Source organism: Varanus komodoensis, unplaced genomic scaffold (genome assembly GCF_004798865.1).
Source record: "Varanus komodoensis strain SLA01 unplaced genomic scaffold, ASM479886v1 scaffold6_4, whole genome shotgun sequence".
In the NCBI taxonomy this organism is placed as follows: domain Eukaryota; kingdom Metazoa; phylum Chordata; class Lepidosauria; order Squamata; family Varanidae; genus Varanus; species Varanus komodoensis.
Window position 1 is genome coordinate 5,148,401 of NW_025336347.1, and position 19,755 is coordinate 5,168,155.

General features: G+C 40.5%; 1 protein-coding gene across 1 annotated transcript in view; it reads right to left on the bottom strand.

The window, feature by feature from the left end:
• The window catches only part of CNTN6 (contactin 6), a 136,790-nt gene that overhangs the window by 58,183 nt on the left and 58,852 nt on the right, over positions 1 to 19,755 (bottom strand). The window contains 2 exon segments of the mRNA XM_044451876.1: positions 1,423 to 1,559; positions 4,128 to 4,306. Of these exon segments, the coding sequence (XP_044307811.1) occupies positions 1,423 to 1,559; positions 4,128 to 4,306 (316 nt within the window).

Genomic DNA, 19,755 nt, shown 5'->3' on the forward strand with positions numbered 1-19,755 from the left:
AGAGTATGTATTGCCACAAGATGTGGTAGTCACTGGCTGAGATGGCCTTAAAAGACAAACTCCTGGAGCACAGCAGTATTGGCTGTTGCTCTCTGATATGGGACAGCTAAAGAAGTGAAGTGGAATTTCTCTGTTCAAGAGCAGCAGGACTCTCTGACATCCACAGGTTGCCTCCATGATCTGTGTGTGGGGTTCCCAAAAGCATCTGACCAGTCACTATTGGAAGGGAGCCTATTGGAAAGAGGAGCTTTGAGCCTCTTTTAGTCTGAGGGCCAAATTCAGTTCTGGACAAGCTTTGAGGTGCTACATTCGAAAGGCATGCAGAGCCAAAGGCAAATGGAGCAGGATTAAAATATCAAAATGGAAGCATATTTGAGCTTTTACTGAAAATAAAAAGACTGAGGGTGAGGCATTTCCTCACCATGTTCTGAGTGGAGAAGGGCCGGGAAACCACTGAAGGAGGAACAGTGGGGCAAAAGGGCTATAACTGTCTGGGGCTCTCCATAGGGGTAGACTGGGGCCCCTGGCCAGCTGCAGGTCACCAGCTGGCCTGAGGCACCCCACTCTAGAGAGTGTGGTCTACCAGGGCTACTCTTGCAGTTTTAACTATCCATTTAATGTGCATAGTACAAATTAGAAATTGGGATTTACAGTTAACCGCATTAGCTTGTTTGCACTAGCAAGACAGTTTATATTACGATAGTATTATCATAGAAATATCTGCAATATCCTCTAACATGAAGAGGATAGGAATAAGTTTTTTGACTATGATTTGACTATGATTTCTCTCCAAATGTGTCCAAAGTTCCCCAAACATGCATGTATCTCTTCCATTTCCTACTGAAGGAATTTGAGCATATTGGGAAATTTGGGCAAATGGAATTGGGAATGATTTTGCAAATATTTTTGATAAGCATGCACTCATTCTGATGCTCATGCCCAGTGCTTCAAAGAGAGCATGCTCATGTGTTTTGTAAACATAAACAAAATCCCTATATATCTCTAGTGGAAGCTGACTGGCATGTGCAGCTCATGAACCCAAGCCACCAAGTGTGGGGGGAAAACAACAACCAAGAGCAGGTGGAAGGGAAAAGTGAAAGGAAAATTAGACAGGGGGTCCTTGTGTGTGAAGCTGTAAAGCAGACGGGCCAGTTTTGATATGAAAGCCTAGCTGAAGCTAGAGCTATTTATGAGAAGAGTGTCAGCTGCTATGATGAGTCAGATCTCTCTTAAGACCAAGCGGGAAACATTTAGCTTTCTCGAAGAGTTGAAGGAGACTAAACGAACAGTGAGAAGCATTCTCTTTAATAGCCTATCCATGTGTCCATCTTCTATTTTGAAAGATAGAAGACGAAATGCTTGACAAAAGACAGAATCAGTTACACATTTTGAACTGAAGTCATAATCAAAGACAGATCTTACCTCTGGGGAGAGGGGCTGACCATTTTTATACCAACTGTATGAAGGTGCAGGCTTCCCAGTTGCTTTACATTCCCAAACCAAAGTGTCGTACAAAGAGAGAAAGGCATTCTTAATTCTTTTATTCCACTCAGGGAGTGCTATAGTCACAAACAAACAAGCAGAGTTATTGTAACTTTATTTTACTTGGGTTACACTATTTCCAAAGTCTTGGCACATATAACAAATTAAACCCATAAATTCACACGAAGAAGGTTATTAAATTAAACTAATGTATACAAGAGGATTGTCAAGGACTCTGTGCAGAGGAAGTAGTTATTTCTTTGTCTTTCCGATTATGAGACATTCACATGTTATGGGATGAATTAATAAAGAAATATACATTTAGAAATGGATGAAGCACACAAGAAGCGAAAATTCCTATTCCAGATGGCTTTCTTCAACTACTGCAGGAACTGTAACACTAGTAGAACTTATTGGGACATTCTGGCAAAGGAACTAGGTCCCAATCACTTGGAATAGGAGGGATATAAATAAGAGTAATATATGAATAATCATTCAGTAACTGAACAGGGCAATTGCTCAGTAAAAGGGAGTGCTCCAGCCCACCTGTCCTTCATCAAATATGTCGCCCTTGTGGAGAGTTTCTGTCGGAAGAGAAGCACCTCTTCTGCCAAGGGCGGCTCTTTGCCCAAGCAAGCGCGCTGATCTTCCAGTGCTCCGGCTGGCACAGGGAGCCTCCACTGGCAGAGGGCATCTCTTCTTCAGACAGGCATCTTCCACGAGTAAAGCGCAACAGATATGGCAAAGGAGATGTTCCCCCACACTGTGCACTCACATTATTCCCATACAGAGTGCCTGATTATTTATATATTTATAACTTTTGCATAAGCTCTCTGGGCAGCTAGGGCCACTTGCTATATTTGCGAATCACCCTTTTCCTTTCAGGAACTCAAGGCAGCCTATATAATTCTCCTCCTCTTCTTAGTCTTATTCCCACAACAGCCACCCTGTGGGGCTGGTTGGGCTGAGAGTCTGTGAGTGGCCCAGCTGGCTGCATGGCTGATCGGGGAGTAGAACCCAGATCTCCCGAGTTCCAGTCCCACAGTCTTAACCACTGCACCACACTGAGGCAAACACTTGAGCTTCGCTGCCTTCATCCGCATTGATGTATCAGACAAATGGCAACATTTTCAGGGGTGCTTTAATATATTTGACCTAATTTCATGCAACCCTGAGCCTAATTTCCAGGGCCATCTGCATGGGATCAGTTCAGATCAATGGCACAGGTGAGTGTCTCTTGCCTGGCAGCCTGCTTCATGGCAAGGAAGTAGGTCAAGGAGCAAAAGAAATCTGGGGCTGGGCGAGAGCGTGAGAGATAGAGAGATAGAATAATAGAATCGTAGCATAGTAGAGTTGGAAGGGGCCAGAAGGCCACTGGGTCCAATTCCCTGCTGGTGCAGGACACCAAGTTACACCATCCCATCAGATGCTACTTAATGAATGCCCCCAGTGATGGAGAGCCCACAACCTTCCCAGGTAATAGGTTCCATTGCTGTACTGCTCCAACCATGAGGAAATGATTCCTCTAAATCCGTTTCTTTTAACTTATGTACATTATTCTGTGTCCTGCACTCTGGAACGGATGAGAGACGATCTTGTGAAAAGGGAATGTAAGAAAGAGATAAAAGAAGAGCACTTTGGGTTCTGGCCATCCCCTCTGCTGTCTCTAGCCAGCTACATGCAGCTCCTCACAGTTTACCCATGAAAGTATGTCGTCCTTCACAGAAAAGGTTGCCCAACTTGACCTATACATAGGCTTTGTGATAGATAATAGGATTGGTCAGAAATATAAGAAAACCCCAAAGGTTAACAAAGAACGAAGGGAAAATGAAAGAAATATTACTATATAAATATAGAAAATACTTGACCTACATCTGTCCACTTCCTAGTTCCATTGGTAGTCCAATCCACCCCATCCAAGCTAAGCATTCCTTTTCCAATATTGTTTTGAATACTTGTGTTATAAATATAACTTTCTCTAAAACATGGCAAATTCAGGCATTTTCTGGTGTCCTGCCCCACTTCAAAAAGACACCTACTCTTTCCTCTTGCACTGGGCTGCCAAAATGGCTGAAGTGAACATAAAGGATTTTTCAGTCCAGATGCCCTGCTTCTAGAAGGTTAAAAGGTCCTGCTGAGGGTTCCCTTCTCAAGGACTCCCAAAATCTTGCCATTGGCACTTTTTTCTTTACCTTGAATTGATTATTTTGTGTCCTACACTCTGGTATCAGCAAGTGGAAAGTAAAAAAAGGGGAATTCTTATCTCGGACCCTTGCAGCTGAACTATTTTGGTGAACCAGTAAAATTCTTCAAGTAATAGCTCTAGAGTTACTGATTCTAGGTTAACATATTTATCTATTCCCCATACCCAATGTAAACAGAAAGTTTCTCTGCATTACATAAATACACATATAAGTTAACCCTTCTAGCACTGGTATACTATGATCTATATTTGTCCAATCTACCACTGGTGCACAATACTTCACATTCACTGCGTTCTAAACTACAATTCCATTTCATGTTATTAATCAGTTGATCTATTTTTGTATCCAATACATTCTTCTAAGGAATACATATGATCTATGGAGTGCAAGATGCATTTTGTGTTACTGGCATTTCATGTTTAACCAACCTGCTTTGCTCACCATATAAAAACAGCTGGCCTCTTGCAACATTCCTTCCTCGAATATTTTCTGCAATACATTCATAAGAAGCTTCATCTTCCTGCCGAAAGTCTGGGATTTCAAGGACTCCCTTGGATGTACTGATTTTTCTAGCCAACGGGCTGCCGTCAGATCTCCTCCAGCTGATCCTGGGAACAGGACTAAACAAACAGGCCATTAGGAATAAAGGGAGTCCAGGGGCATTTCTTTAAATAAAGGCACAGTTCCAAGGCCTTCCAACACTGTGCAGGATTAAGGCAAAGAGCAACGCCCACCCTTCCTTACAACTGGCATGGCCAATTACCTTGCCACGGTCAGTCTGAAAATGGCCTCAGAGAGGCTAATGGGGCACGCTGGGCTAGTGGGGAGGGGAGGGGAGGAGGTGTGGGCCAATGGCTTAGGAAAATGGCCATCTGGGTGATGGCAGGATGTGTGGTGTAGGGCCATGGAGGCTGCTGCCACAGTGCTTTGCCCCTGCTTTGGATGCGCTTCAGCCTCTGCCTCAGAGGCTTACATGCATTGAGGGTGGACAACCCTGGAATAAGGAACAGAGGAAGGATTTTTGAAGTAATTGGAGCAAAACATACTCACTTATACTTTGGAGTTAAAACCTAGGGATGAAAATTGTGTTTGGCTTCATGTTTTACTTGAGTATGCTGCCATTCACACTTTTGAATCTAAACACAAGTATGAGCGCATTGCTTTCAGAAAAAGCTTGTCTGTTCCTGAACTTGTGTTCTCATTTGGAAAATGTGCAATTTTTTTTAATGTGCCATTTTAAAAATACTCTTTTTAAAAATACAGATTTTCACAGTTTCTTTTGGAAGAAGGTGTGCATTTGGGTACACACTTTCCAAAAATATGCTCCAAAATGCACAATTTTACTGTAGGAATAAAAAATAAAAATGGGTCAAGGCTTGCTGATTTTTCCATCCCTAATAAAATGAAATAAAATTGGAAGACATTATTGCAAACTTGTTTTATGGGGCTTAGTCTGCTAGATACCTGGGGTTATGTGGCTGAAGAAATGGCATAAATATTTCACTTGGAACTCTGGGGATCTTGGAGACATGATATGCATGCACGCACTATTTGTGAATATGCCATCTCTTCTGAAGTGACTCATTCTGTCTTGAGATGCAGAAGAAAAGTGCTGGTGACTTGGCAGGATAAATAAATCTGTACAAGTTTTATGTTTCCCTCCCGCCAAGTAGCATATGGTGAATAGAACATCAGACATTACTGCAGCTTCATTTAGATTCTGAATTCCAATGGCCGGTTTTCTGCATGTACTGGAAAGATCTAGGAAGAGATGCATCTGCTGTTTTACAAAATACTTTAGGCCTATTCAGGCATCCTGAAACTGATGAAAGTAAATGCATGAGCTGGGGGAACATGCCAGCTTCATCTCCTCCATTGTCTTTTCCATCACCCTCTATTTGTGGAGGTTGTCTTTCTGAGCAGGTTCTCTATGTAATCTTGAACATTGCTGGAAAATCCTCTTTCTCTTTTTTATCCTCCTTATTTTTATGCTCTTCAAGTGCCTTTTCCTTACCTTTGTGGATTCATCTTTGATTTACATATGGGAAGGTAACTTAGATATGAGACTTGCAATAAAACCATAATGAGCTTTTCTGGGGAAAGTATTCCACAAGTTATGTTAAATAAATAAATAATCCTCAACTGCGAGAATATTCTCAGGTGCATGTCTCTTGTTCCTTGAACTTTGGGGGGCTAATTAGGCATTATACTCAGTATTGTTCAAACACAATTTGTCAATGGTGCACTTTAATGTAACACTTTAATTGACTGAAATTCTTTTTAGTTGCATACAGCACATACTGGGCAACCTATAAGGCCCTAAATTAAGGCCAAGTTACTTAGAATCATTGCTGAGCTGGAAGGAGCCATGAAGGCCATTAGGTCTAACCCCTGCTGTTGCAGGACACCACGTTACACCACCCCACTCAGATGGCTGTCCAGGTTCTTTTTGAATGTCTCCAGTGTGGGAGACCCCACCACCTCTCTAGGCAGCTGGTTCCACTGTTGCATTGCTCTGACCATGAGGAAGATTTTCCTGATGTCCAGCCTGAATCTGGGTTGTCACAACTTGAATTGATTATTCCATGTCCTACACTCTGGCATCAGCAAGAAGAGATCTTGACCTTCCTCTATGTGACATCCTTTGAGATACTTATAGAGGGATATCATGCCCCCGCCCCCCAGTCGTCTCTTCTCATGTACAGTTGTCTCAGTCTCTCCTCATAGGGCAAACCCTGGATCATTTTTGTAGCCTTCCGCTGGACCCTTTCTAATTTTTCTGCATCTTGCTTAAATCTTGGTGCCCAGAACTGGACTCGGTATTCCAGATGAGGTCTGAGGAGTATAGGGGAACTACTTCTTCTCATGATTTGGAAGTAATATTGCTATTAATGCATCCCAAAATGGCATATGCCCTTTGAGCAGCTGCATCATACTGTTGACTCATATTTACCCAATTACTCCAAGGTCTTTTTATTTTTCAGTTCCGTTTAGCCTGAAGGGTGTTCTCCTTTCATATGCACCTACTTGGACCTTAAGACTGACTTCAGAGCCCTATCCATGGGAGGTCCTGCTACAATTGTAAGGTGGGTAGTTACTCAGCAGATGACTTCTTAAGCAGTGGGATACCACTTGTGTAACACTTGCTCCAGAAAGGCTCACCTAGCACTAGTTTTGTGATCTTTTTAGCACCAGGTGAAGACTTTTCAATTTTCCCAGGTGCTTTAAGATTTTTTAAAAAGTTGTTTTAGTACAGTATGAACTCTTTGCATTATGACTGGATTTTATCTTAGTTCTTATTCGGGATTTGTTCTGTTTTAAATGTGTTTTTAAACTATGCTTTACTATGTTACAGTCATTTGTGATTTTGGGTTAATTTTGTGAACCAGCCAGAGAGCTTTGGCTAGTGGGTGGTACAGAAATGTAACACAAAACCTCTGATGATTTGCAAAGATAATGGCATTCTCGGACATCCCTATCCAGAAGTACACCTCATGGAGTTCAATGGGGATTCCTCTGAAGTCAGTGGATGTCGCTTGCTGTCTTAACATACCACTGCAAACCTTCCTAAGATAGGCTGAATAGTGGCATGCCAAACTGTAGTTTGTGCTTATGCTGAAGGACTTCCACGACTCATTTGCAAAATATACAATGTCATCCAGGCAAAAGGAGAAAGGGGCACATGGCCAGATGCAGAACCATTGTCTGAAAGAGATCTGAGAATGAGTGCGTGGTAGAATTGTTGCTGCTGTTTTCACAGAAAGCTTTTACAATATCTAGGAAGACTATTTGGGAACCTCGATATTTTGCTTCAGACTTACTTAAAGCATCTAAGAGGAAGCAAAGCATAACAGAGCAAAGCAGAAGGTGCCTGAAAGGTAATTGAACTCCAGTACTTCCGCTTATGCTGGAAACCAAGAATAGGTTTGTGAAAGGAGCAGAGCGCAGAGAATGGGATGGACCAGCTCCAATGTAGCAGTGGACCCTAGGGTTTATAATTGGGATCTGACAAGGATTTGGGATTGTGGGATATCGGAATCAGTGCAAGCTTATTTCTGTCAGTGCTCTTAGGGGAAAACAGGTGGGAGTAAAGCTGCCCTCATCTCGTTGCTGGCATGGACCTTGGTAGGGAAGGAAGCTGGCTGTGGGATCCTAACAGAGAGGGTGAGCTTTTCTGAGGTGTCTGGCCAGTTGAAGCGTCCCTGAAGGAGAGAAGAGAAACACTTTGTTTGGGCAGGGGACATGGAAAGGGAATTGTTCAGCTATTGCAGCCCTAGCTATGCCTTGAAATAGATGCCCTGGCTGGGAGCATTGACTAGAAACATTCTCATCTTTACCACTCCCAAACCTCCCTGTTTTTGGTATCTGAACCCTCTGCACCTGATTTTGACTCTTGTCCCTTGGACTTTGCATTGTTAAGAACCTGAAAAGTGCCATGAAAAGTTCTGCTATACTTTTCAGAGAATAGGCATGCCTGCTTGCTATGTATTATGGATCATCATGGCCAATAGCTCAGAGCTTCCAGAAGCCCTGGACTGTTCCTGTCTCTTGGATTTTTTTGTGCATGGACCAAGTGGCATGGGATTGCAAAGTGAAAGTGTTGTTAATCAAAATTTTGGCCCATGTGGGATTATTCTGGATTCACTTGTACGAGGGTTTGACTCACAGATTCAATAGGCAGGTAACATGTTGGCTCTAGAAAAGATTTTGAGGTTGAACTAAACCTCTACACCTGCGGATTTGTTTTTTCCTAGAAACCACATCTTTGATTTCCTGGGAAGGCTTACCTCAGGATTGTTCAACCTCTTGTCCTGAATTCTGCATCACAGAGAATACAACAGCAAAAGCTAGTTGTCTGGCTACAGTCATTAGCTTTGGGGTGGTGTGGAATTAATAATGGAGTCTATAGCTAATAGTAAACATGATATGATTTCTGAAGAGTATAACCATCAAGCTTTTAGCATGAGACTTGCTTCAATAAAAGAGTCTCACTCATTTGACATATCTTGTGTTACAATGCCAGGGTATATGTTCAAAGGATCAAACCCACAACAGAGAAGACCACATCTTAAATTGGTTGCATTTCAGAGGAAATAAAAACTTTACTCCATGTGAATGGCTCATTATAAACCCTAGACACAAAAGTAAAGGAGGAAGCTGAGAATTATAAATTACAAGCAAAAGATAAAGGAATGATGAGCAGAAAAAGAGAACTAGAGAGACAACAGTAAGACAAACTTGATAGACTAGGGAGAATGTTGCCTTGTTTTACATTTTTATAGCTTTTTATCATTTTTATTTATATTTAGATCAATGTACTTTAAATGATAAAATACTCCAGCATGAACACGGCTATAAACACTTCTTGAGTTTCTGGTAACATCAGAAAACACACAAGCCTCACTTTCATGATTTATTATGTCACCAGAACACTTTGAAATATTAATAGTCTTGCATTTTACAATTGCCTTTCATGCTGTTGCAAAGGAAAATAAGCATCTTTCCCACATGAGAAAAGCTGTGAACATTTCAGAACAGCTTTTAGCAGGGGCTCCGAGTCCATGCTGGTGATATTTGTTGTTGATGTTGTCACCAGTGATGCCACAGAAAGATATTTTGCTCTAATGCAACACATAGCCATGTGAGTCACACCATTTTAATTCATGTAAATAAAGAAGTACACAGGAGATTGTGGGCATGATCTTGCTTCCAAATCGGGTACATCTTTTATTGAACAACATGGGGGTAGTGGGGTTCAGCTTGCCCAGTTCAATTCAACGTGCAGTAGAAGATATCTATAATGGCCTGTGCGCCATCATCTTTTTGGTCCCAAAATTTAGTTGGATTTGTATCCTAAGAAATACGGAGAGCTCAGCCAATCATCATTCTTTTTAATGGCCTGATATGCTATCTATCTATCTATCTATCTATCTATCTATCTATTTATTTATTATAACATTTTTATGCCGCCCCATTCGCCGAAGCCTCGGGGCGGCTTACAACAATAAGATGCTAGTGCAACATGTTATAGCACCTTGCCCAAGAAGTAGTGTAACAGAAGCAAGAGTGGTTATTCTGTTAGAAAAGGAGAAGCTGAGTTGTGGATGAGACTGCTGCATGCAATTCACTTTCCAGAAGAACCTGAAAGTTAATAATGCTTTCTAAGGAGTAACAGACAAGATAAGAGATTCTGTGGCAAGAAAAAATCGGACTGTTGCAGCTTGTTGGGGATAGGAATGCAGGAAGCACCACTATGCTGTTTCTGGCCCTTGGTCCATCTATCCCAAAAGTATTGACACTGACTGACAGCAGCCCTCCGATTCAGGCAGGCGGCTTTTTAGATCTACCCAGAGCTGCTTGAGTTAAATGTGGGATTTCCTGCACGCACAACATATATTCTGCCACTGATAATGAATTGATCCTGTTTGTCCCCAGCCAATCATTTCATAAAGCTATTACTCTTCAGAGATCTGCAGCATTTCCAGAAAGTGCTACTGCTGCAAACTGAGAAATAGGCTCCCCAGAGAAGTTTGCCTGGCACCAACTCTGCATTCATTTTGGCACCAGGCAAAAACATTTTTCTTCTCAATCCATTTTGATAATGTTCATAATTGATTTAATAATTGATTTTAGATATTTATTAATTTTGGGGGGGTTAGTAAATTAGTATGGCTTTCCGTCTCACCTTGACATGTTTTAATTATCCTTAATGATTTGTTGTGCATTTGTACTTTTCTGCTTGTTGTATGTTGCCTAAGAGTCTTTTTGGACTACTTGGCAGCTTATAACTACAAAAATGAATGAATGAATAAATGAATGTGCACAACTGTATTGGAGATAGTAATGTACTGAATGAGTGTTCCTAAATTGAAGATTAAACTAGAGCAAATAGAAGTGTTTTTGGACAGGAGAGTTGACTTCTTTTGAGGTGGTATTTAAGTTTGCTCTGGGTTTAGTAGCACCTTGGAAGCAGAGGGTCAAAGTTGGGAGTGGCTAATCTTGCTGTTGGATGCTTAGGTCGTCCCCTTGGTGGATCCTGGAGGCAGGGGGCTTTCAGGAGGCTTGACTGGTGTGTCAACTATCATGAAGCTTTATTGAATGAGGCTGATAAATTGGTTTCCAATTTATCAGCTCACTTTGGGGGCAGAAACAGCCTTAGAACCTTGCCAGATCACTTATACCAAGAACTGTGTTGATTCTGCTCTAATTCACAGAATATTACTTAGGGAAAAGTGCAATATCTAGGGCTCATCCTTGGGACAGAATTCTGACTTTCTGATTGGCAAAGGATAGAAACAAACCTAAAACTGCCTACTCCCAGAAATGTATCATTCCTGTAAATGTAGAATTTTTGCTAGGAATAAAAGCAGCATCGATCCCATTGGTCATGGCATTCTTTTGGGACATTTAACTATTACAGGACTTGGGGCACAGTGGCTCTGTGATAGCATTGAGCTGAAAATGCACATATGGTGGTGCTTGAGGCCCCATCGCTCAGTCCATTGGCCTTTGGCCATGTGGTACCACAATGCCCTATTTTATCCTTCTTTTTAGAAGAAGGCTGATGCACAAAGCTGATGGGAGCACTCATCTGATCCAGCTTTACCTCTGAGGTCAAAAAGGTTGTGAAAATCCAGTACTGTTTTCTGGATGAGCAAGCTGAGGACCAATCCAGGCAAAGTGAACATTCTCTTGGATTACAGGCAAGCCAGTCTATGATTATGGAGATGGTCTGTTTTGTATGGGGTTGCACATCTTTTGAGCTGCTGAATGCCCAGGTATGCTGTTTGGCATTACCTCTGGGTCCAGCATTGCTCTCAGAGGTATACATATTGTTAGCTTGTGCTGGTATGCCAGCCGCATGCCTTCCTAGAGAAACTAGATCCGAACAGAGTGCTCTTTGTCTTAATCACCTCTTTTCGATGGGATGCCTTTGAAGAGTTTTTTGTAGCTGGTACAAAATATGCGCACTTTATAGATCATGTTGCACTAGTATTATTCCAACTGCATTGGCTTCCAATTTCTTAGAAGCCCAATTCAAGATGCCGGTTCTTTTCTGTAGAGCCCAAAACGGTTTAAGGCCATGCTATCTAATGGGATGCTGACTCAAGATGAGCCTGTCCAAAATTTGCCATCTTCGTCAGCGGCCCTGTTATAAGTCCCATCACCAAGAGTGTCTAGCCTCATGCGCACATGGGCCAATGCCCTTCTAGAGCAGGACCCCAACTGTGGAACCCCCTTCGTAGGGAGGCTACATGGCGGACTGCAATTGTTTCATCCTAGTTGGCTTTGATACTCTACTTCACAATCTGGCACTTTAAGATTGCTTGCTGCTTTTACTTGGTGTTTTGATAGATATTATTCAAAATGTTATTAGTGGCATTGCAATTATTAGTATTGTATTACAATTATGTGTCATCTTGGGAGCTCTTAGGGCTGAAAGGCTATTATTATTATTATTTACAACAACAAAAAGAAAGAGGCTAAGATAGCTAGGGCCAGATCATTGCAATTTGGTAGGCCAGACTCTGCCAGCTTGGCACCTTTCCACTGCTGTTTTTGGATGGCAGCATAATGCCATAATGACATGGTGACACTGGCTCAGCAATATGAAATTTGCACTCCAACACGTTGGGGAGGAGCCCAGCTGGGAAAGAATGCAATAGGTATTCTAGTCTAAGAATGCCAGCTAGTGTGTGTCCTACCATCTTTTTTCCACATTGCATCTGTTCACGTACAGGACAGCGGAATAGAGTTGAACCTGGAAAACAGCTGACCAGGAAACCCTGCTTTAATTGAGGATACCGGAAACTTTATCCACACAGAGTCCATGCTTAGAGTTAAAAGCAACTGAGGCCTTTACTGTCAAGTGCTATTTTTCATTTCTAATGTAGACTTGGGCATTTGGTAGCCATAATTTGCTTCTAAGACTGTTTGTACTTATTGGAACTCTTTTTTCAAGCTTCTGCCATCTCACTCACATAGTGAAACATTTTGTGATCAGGTCAAATAAAAGATGTAATTGGAGTAGACATGAAGTAGATTGATCTAGATCATGGGTGGCATTCAAGAGCACTTCACGGACTTTTTAACCAATATCATATATTTAGCTGTGGGCAAAAGGCTCCTGTCCATCTTATACTTTTGCATAGTTGTTTTCACTGAAAATGTTTTTCAACATATATTTCAATGTGATTTTAAATATAAATATGTGGACTGATTAGCATGCGGTAGATAGATATTAATACATAGAAAAATAATCCCAAAGTCATCATTCACTTGGAATAATTTTTAGTGGTATTTATGCTCTTTTCTTTTTTAGTTAGTTATTTCTATAGCATACCTCTCCCCATAAAGAAATTTTAAAAATACTTGCTTTAGAGAAGAAAGGGAGGGTGTCAGAGGAACTAAATTACGATTTTGTTACCTGGGAATGAACCATTTACATATTTTCTGACCTCTGAATGCTCTGTTTAACCTTTCTTGTAACTTCCAGAATAAGAAGGAAAAAAAAAACTGGCATTGAACCATCAAAGCTCAAGGCAGCACTCTATGAGGAGAGGGCTCTTCTGTCAACCTGTCATCTCAGGTTTACTTTGGCCTGTGATGAGGCTGTCGTCTTGTTTTCCTTTTCTATACCAAATACTCATAATTACTTCCTCAGGGAACTTTTCCAGCACACGCTCTCCTCCTCCTCCTCTTCCTCCTCCCTCTCCCTTTTTTGTGTGTCTGTATGTTCTCCATGAGACCAAAGCTGTCTGATACATGAAAGCCAGTATCTGAAGAACCATTGTTTTTTTGGAATAAGTAGCTGTAATTAGAACTTAGCTGTACTTCATATTCTCACAAGAACTGCCATTTTATTTCAGTTTCAGGATATGTGTAAGAAATCCAGGTAAGAGAGCAACTGGCATAGGGCCTCATGAACAATGTGCGCTACTGCATAAGCTCCTTCATCCCGTGGTATAATGGCCTAGACCTTTCTCGTGCTCTTGCACTGTATTTCATATGAAATGCTACAAATAACAGCTTGCAATGGGACTTCATATTCCTGTCTTACACTCCGCATCCTTCTGAGAGTGCTGTGGGGTATAAGGAGGACGGAAATCCATTCTGCCAAAGCATCCATTCCAAAGAGATGCCATTGCATTTAATCCACTGTTTGCTGCATCTCATGTTGCAGGTTTATAGTTAATTTTAGTCCTGTTTAGAAAGGGCACTTAAGTTAGAATAACCTATGGCCACTTTTCTTTCTCTTAAAACAAGTAAGCAGCAGCCATAATCAGAATTTGCAGAAATTTAGAAAAGTGGGAACCTATTTGGGATAAAGAAACAGATAAATTTTGTATAGCAGACGTATTTCAGCCAGGATAACATGGACAGAAATTAGGATGACTCAGTGGGAATGTGAAATGTAAGTCAAGCATTTTCCTAGCATTGTATGAACTTTTTAATGCTATCAGCTAATGCTATTTTAATGCTATTTTTTAAAAAATATGAAAGTGTGGAAACTTTTTGAAGAACCCTCGTATACGTATATATGCACGTATTCATGTGTGTGTTTCTCTGTATGTATGAATATGTATGCCAGAGCCAGTTTTAGGGGGTAGTGCTCTAGGAGTGGAGACATAAATATCTGGCAGGCCTTCTGGCTTACCACGCTGCCATCCATCAGGATTTGCTGCAATAGAAGTGCAAGACCCTGACAATCCCTGTTGCATCTGATCTCTCTGGGTGAGTTGTGTTCTTTGCCCACATGTGCTTCATGTCCTGCTGTCCTGCACCTGAATCTTTCTCCACTGTCCATTCTTCCCTTTTCTTAGGGTCCTTTAAGTACATACATACAGATATAGGTTTTAGAGCATTTATAAATTAACACATGCATTTTTTTGTCCTGTAGATTTCAATCCTGGGGATATTTGGAAACTACCACTGCCCTAGTTCATGATGATTAAAGAAAAATAAATGTATAGGTAACACATGGAAATGTGACATGGACCAGAAATACACAGACTGGCCCTGCCGTAAGTATCCATCTTCTGTAGCCTTCATTATTGGACTGTTAGTATTTCAACATACCACATCCTCTTTGATTTTTATTTTGATAATTATACATAAAGAAGATTCTATAAATAGTTCTAACATGCATTATATTCATAACATAAACAGGAAATTGACTGAACACTTCAATATAATTTACTTTCTATAACTGTTTTTCTTTCACTTCTTGTAATATATTTTGTAGATCTTGTTTTTTATTAAAAAAATAAAATTTTGAGAGATTTAGCTCTACTTTAGAACAGTAAGATTGCTGTCCCTTCTAACACTGCTGCTAAATTGCTTCAGAATGCACATCACATTATCTTACATGGGTTAGCTCAACAGCAATCCTTGCTCCTTGAAGCTGAACCTCATGAGTGTAAGTTTTAGCCTTCCCCAACCTGGTGTCTTGCAAAATATTTTGGATTCACTTTCCATCAGCCCCACCTAGCATGGCCAAACTTCAGGAATGTTGCGAGTTGTATTCCAAGACATCTGGAATGCACCAAGTTGGGGAAACCTGATTTATGTTATATGAAAAGTATGGAAGACAATAATCTCGTTTCATTTATCTGAAAAGAGAAATACAGATTTCCTTTCACAAAAAAGTCTCCCTAGAACCAGTTGAATTTAATTCTGTGGAAAAATATTTGAAATTAGATATTGGGTTCAAAAACTCTGTGTCTGCATGACGTATGACTCTCCATGCATTACGAAGGCCTGCTTAGCAGTGATCCATTAGAGCTAAGCAATGGAAATATTTTAACAAGAAAAAAATGGACTCCTGTAAAATGAACACATTAAAAATTCATACCCAGAGAGAAAGATTTTGCTACTGTTCATTTTAATAAAAGTGCCAGTGTTTTATGTAATAATTTAAGCACTGTAGAAAAATACAGGGTTTGAATTAATGGCAGAATTCATTTTATGACCTTAGTTCTACAAATACCCATTAGAAAGTAGTCCCATATTCACTAGTGCAGAGAGTTTTTTTTTTTTTTTCAAATAGTATAATCAGAAACAGATTCTTTGTGAACAGGACTCTACTGTATATTTACTCCTGATACTACAAGCAATGGTATGATAGTGATTTAAATCTCTTATTCTTGTGATTAAGAGTAATTTAAAAACCTACAATCAGCAAAAATATGTCCAAAATGCTGGCTGGTTTTATATATGAGTGCATGGAAAGTGCATAGACTTTTCTGATTCTGCCAGTCATGTTGAAAAAAAAAATCAAAGCAAAAATGTCCATTTACAATTTGAATGTTACATTGTTAACTTCAACATTTGGAACTGAAATGGGTTAGTAAGGCTTGCAACTCTTGACTGTTTTGGTTTATGCAAAGGTCAAATATGAAATCTGATAAATTGACAAATACTAATTGCCATTGCCTTTTTCTATCCATTATCTATCCATTACTATCAAACAACAAATATTGCATGTTATTAAATGTTATAAGATGAACATAACCAATTATATTTGACATATAATATTAAGTACTCTTGAGAGCCAACCATTAATATGTCAAATGGAATATACAAGTGTTTCAAAAATATTTTGCAAAGAGAACTACATTCTATGTGTAATTATTAAGATTTGTTCCATGAGAAAAAATAGTAACTTGAATACATAGCTATTTATCTCCCTAAATAGTTAATATGGGAATGATGGATGTGTTCCAGGACACTCCGTTCATGGGGCAATGATGCAGTCCAGCAATGCTCCCTGTGAACCGCAGAGCATCTCTCACACCCTGCGCAAAACATGGCATTTCCATGACATACATGGACTTTCCAGGGCAGGCATGTTGCTATGGAAGGTCTTATATGAAGGCAGAAGCCCACTATACCTGAGCTCATCGTCGCATAAATGCTCGCCAGTTATTAGCGCTGGCCTGCACCATATGCCATTGCAGTCCAGCAGTCAGCTAATCAAGATCATATCTAAAATCCTGAAACAAAATATGAATGTGTAGGATCTAAGGACTAAACTATACACCACGCTAATTACACAGCATTCTGCAATCATCATTGTGATTACTGTAGTGTAAATGTGCAGGGGTGCAAACCTGAACTGATCTAAACCTTCCCTCTATTCCCTCCCCAAGAACCCACAAGTGCAATTGTGCTGAGGCTAAATTTAAACATACCCCCCCGCCCCTCCGCTTCATTCTTGGGTTGTTCATTTCATGACAATGTGCACCACCCAGAGAGCTTTGGTGGTGGACGTATACATATGAAATGCTATGCTAAATGAAATGCTAAGTATATGGAAGAAATGCTTTCAAAGCCACAGGTGAGAACATGGTCATGTGTTGCACTGAGCAACATGTTCTCTGATATGCTGTGCTTATCGCTATGCCCTCCAATTTCCCCATAAAGTGAACTGAGTGTATAAATGTGCATCTATGGTAGTAAAGTTACATTTGTGGTTAGTCTGCCTGGGAGCTTCAGAGCACCCAGGAACATGGGCTGTGGTTGCTATTTTCATTTATGTTCTGCAGAAGAGACATTCATAAGTTACCAAATTAAAAAGAGAAGAAAAATATTTTCTTCGAAGTGACAAGTCTAGTCACAGTGGACATCAATTTCAGTTTGACTGCAACAAGAAAAGAATTACCAATAAGCAAACTGTTGTCTCTTCCCTCAAATGAAGGCGCGTGCAGAATAACACTCAGTCAATCATACAGTATCTGCACTGCATCACTCATGTCACCCATGTCAGGGTGCCTCACAATAAAATTAAATTTACGGCACAGATAATTAAGACCATGCCTGGTTAAACAAATGAGACAAAGCAGAGATTAGAAAGTTGCCGCAGCTGCTTCTGGCTTCAAACACTGACACGAGAGAAGAATGAAGTTCCAAATGGGGATCATAATGAAGTAGTTCAGCCCTCCAGTGCGTGGGCTTGATTCCTTAGGCTACACAACTAAATGAATGCATATATCTGCAAAGCTCAAATAAAACCAATGGCTCTTACCTCCAAGTAAAGATGCCTTGGCTTGCAGTGCTACCATGGGGGCACATAGAAAGGAGGGTGGCAGCTAGGAATGGATATATGTTGTTCACTCTATCCCATTTGTGTTCCGTGGATTATCAGGTGTCTTTCATTCCACTGACAATAGGAGATTAGGAATGAGATTCTGTACACCAGCACCGATCTGTATTAGTGCTACAGGCAAAGGGCTGCCCTTGAAGGCTGATCTGACGCTGGGGCTTGTGAGAAATGTGGCAGCCAGATTAATCACTGGCACCAAAGTTCCAGATACGTAATACCAATTCTGGCCTGCTTGCATTGGATGCCAATCTCCTTCTGAGCCCAGTTCAGGGAGCTGAGTTTAATCTATGAAGCCCAGCATGGCTTGGGACCACAATACCTGATGTAACACACCTCCCCAGTACAACCTACTTGGACACTACTGTTGAGATCTGAGGCAGGCTCCTCTCAGTGATGGACATGAATCATGTGCCAAGCTCCCCACTGAGGCTTTCCTAGCACCAACTTTAATAGCTTTTTGGCACCAGGCTAAGACTGTCCTCTAGGGCATTCAATTGGTTTGATAGTATATTGGGACATTATGTCAACTACTTAGCATTGTCAGCTGCTTAGTTCTAGCAACTTTATAAGCTAGCATTGCTTTTTAAAAAATGGTTTAAAAAGGGGGTTTTAAATTCTGTATGGTATTTTTACGATATTATTTTTCATCTTAGTTTATTTTGTATTGTGTTTCTTCTGCTGTCGGGAAGTGCCCAGAGAACTTTGCCTAGTGAGCAGTATAGAGAACCACCACCACCACCTAAAGAAGAATAGCATAATTACACCAATTCATTAACTTGTGCTGTTGCTAATGCTGACAACTACAAATCCCACTCGAAAAGTGGAAATCAGGCTGCTGCAAATCTGAATAATCCACATGGCTTGGAAAAAGCCTAGAGCCTCAGGGAGTCAGGTATTTTTCTTACTCTAGTCCCATGTATTCTATATACACAAACATAAAGGGTTGGATATGGACTTGCCCCGTCATGGCTTGAAGACCTCCTTCTCCTGCTGGAAAGGACCAAGACCCAGTGGAAACCGTCAGTGGGAAAAAGGGAAAAGACCACTTCAAATGATGGATGCCCCCTTCCAGCTGCACTGGAGGGTCCTTTTTAGGGGGCTTTGTGTGATGTAGTGGAAATGCGTGAAAACCATGTTTTTTCCTCCAGCAAGAGAATCCTCTGGGTAGAATTTCACCCACAGATCATCCGAAACTAACCCACAGACATCCCAGCCTAGTTCCTTCTTTCTCAATCCTCTCAATAATGTATGACTTTCAGTTTTTTTGTTTGAAAACTGAGTAAAACACATGTTCATGGCCTTTTCAGAAAGCAACATGATGCCAAATATTTGGATAATGTTCTCTGGTGCCTTGTCCCATGTTTGGAAGTAATGAGTATGATATTTTGTTTTGGTGAAAGATAGGGTGGTCTAATTGTATTGTATTTTATCTGGTAGCTTCTCAATTTGCATAGCTGTAGAATTATTAGATTTCTTTCTATGTGGTTGGCTGTAGAGACCATTTTCTTTATTTGGTGCATTTGTAAACTTATGCAAATTTATATTACCAGCATATTTGATGAAAACTCAGATAATTAGTCAACTTAGATTTCTTTAATTGCATAATAGCCCTAGGATTGTGCTAATAGTTGATTCACTGTCTCTATGTTACGCTTTTTTGCTTGGCCAATTCAGCTCCAACTGTGATTTTTTTTGTGGCCTATTATGACAAATAGTTGTATTAAAAAACAAAAACTGAGAAGTCTGCTGTGGTTGTAATTTGGCTAAGCCTTTTCTCAGTTCCCTAATTGGTCTTTGTTCTGTCAGGTACTTCAGTATAAATGTGTCTTCTCCTGTCAAATAATATAAAAGACAGCAAAAGCTAAATTAATCCTTTGACCTTCAACTTTTGAAACTAATCCCACTAAGAGATCATGCACACAATTTGTGTTTCCACTCATAACAAGGAATAAGAAGAGGACAGGA